Source organism: Myotis davidii, unplaced genomic scaffold (genome assembly GCF_000327345.1).
Source record: "Myotis davidii unplaced genomic scaffold, ASM32734v1 scaffold663, whole genome shotgun sequence".
In the NCBI taxonomy this organism is placed as follows: Eukaryota; Metazoa; Chordata; class Mammalia; order Chiroptera; family Vespertilionidae; genus Myotis; species Myotis davidii.
In genome coordinates this window covers 8,099,187-8,100,528 of record NW_006295816.1, presented here as the reverse complement: position 1 = coordinate 8,100,528, position 1,342 = coordinate 8,099,187, and the positions used below count along the sequence as shown (strand labels likewise).

Below are 1,342 nucleotides of genomic sequence, written 5' to 3'. Positions count from 1 at the left end.
AGCGCCAGGAAGGCCCAGGCGAAGGAGTCGAAGCTGGTGTAGCCGTGGTCGGGGTTCTCGCCTGCCTTCAGGCACCGGTAGCCCTCGGGACACGTCCTGCAGCCAGACACACAGGCTCCGTCTCATGCTGTGAGGGGTCCTCTGCCCCTGACACCCTTGCTGGGCCTGGCTCGTCTTCCTGGGCAGCCCAGCGTATGCCCCACTGCCCGGTGCTGTCCCCATGGCTTTCCATGCTGTGCCTCCTCCTGTCGGGGACCCTGTTTTCCCCTTTTCTCCATCTGTCTGTATTCTGCTGGGCTCAAACCCAGCCCCCTTCTGCCCCTAAGACACACCATCCCGGCTGCTGTCAGAGCCACCTCGCCCCTCGCAGAGGAAGTGCTCAGGGCCTGGCTCACGTTTCTTCCTCCGCCTGCCACCCCATGGGGGTGAGCACAGTGCCAACACGCAGGCCAGCAGTGAGGCCTGGCTGAGCTGAACAGGATGGAGCCCAGGGCAAAGGCTGGGCCACGGGGTTGGGGGATGCTTCTGGCCTGGGCGGGCTGGCCCTGGCCACGTCTACAGAATGACTGTGCATGGGGTGCAATGAGGCAGACCCACAGTTCGCTGAGCTGGAGGGGCAGCCTCTCCCCCAGAGACGGGGTACAGGGCTGGCCTCACGTGTGCTTGCCGTGCGGAGAGAGAAGGGGCAGGGGGGCTCAGCAAGCGGGAGTATCAGCCAAGGGCCTCTGTGCCTTGCTGATGTCCTCAGACCCTGAGGCAATCTCTTAGTGACACAAAGGGCTCTGGCACTGCCTACTCAGAGATGGGCGACCACAGCCCCACAGACACCTTCCCCACCAGGTGAGCCCGTGTCCCCTCCCCTAACATCCTATAGCCCATCACCTACCCAGGCCCCGGTGTGCACATGACCCTGGGCCTGTGGTCCCACATGCAGGTCCAGGGCCTGCATGGCCTGGGGGAGAGTCTAGGCTGTGGGGGGAGCCCAGACTCACTCCTGACCCGATGCACAGACCAGCAGGGAGGGAGTGGGAAGGAGCAGCCCTGGGGGGCTTCTGGGAGGAATGGATCCAGGGTTGAGCTAGTCAGGGGCCCTGTAGGGCCTCCAGGCTACTCTTGGGCCCACCCCATCTTCAGGGCCCTGTTCGCCCTCCCTGTAGATCTGTACCCCCAATCCCTTTCTTTACCCCCTTTGCAGCCATCTCCGCTGTAGGGGAGAGGGTTGGGGAAGCTGCCAGGGACCTGGCAGGGAGGGAGGCAGGGGGAGGCCTTGCTGACCCTGGGGTCACAGGCCAAACCTGAAAGCATATTGAGAAAGCACCAGGAGACTCCCCTGGCCGGGCGA

At 64.2% G+C, this 1,342-nt stretch overlaps 1 protein-coding gene across 1 annotated transcript in view; it reads right to left on the bottom strand.

Annotated features, from left to right (window-relative positions):
* SCN5A (sodium voltage-gated channel alpha subunit 5) overlaps positions 1-1,342 on the bottom strand; it is a 93,645-nt gene that overhangs the window by 69,622 nt on the left and 22,681 nt on the right. The window contains 2 exon segments of the mRNA XM_015568313.1: positions 6-96; positions 396-471. Of these exon segments, the coding sequence (XP_015423799.1) occupies positions 6-96; positions 396-471 (167 nt within the window).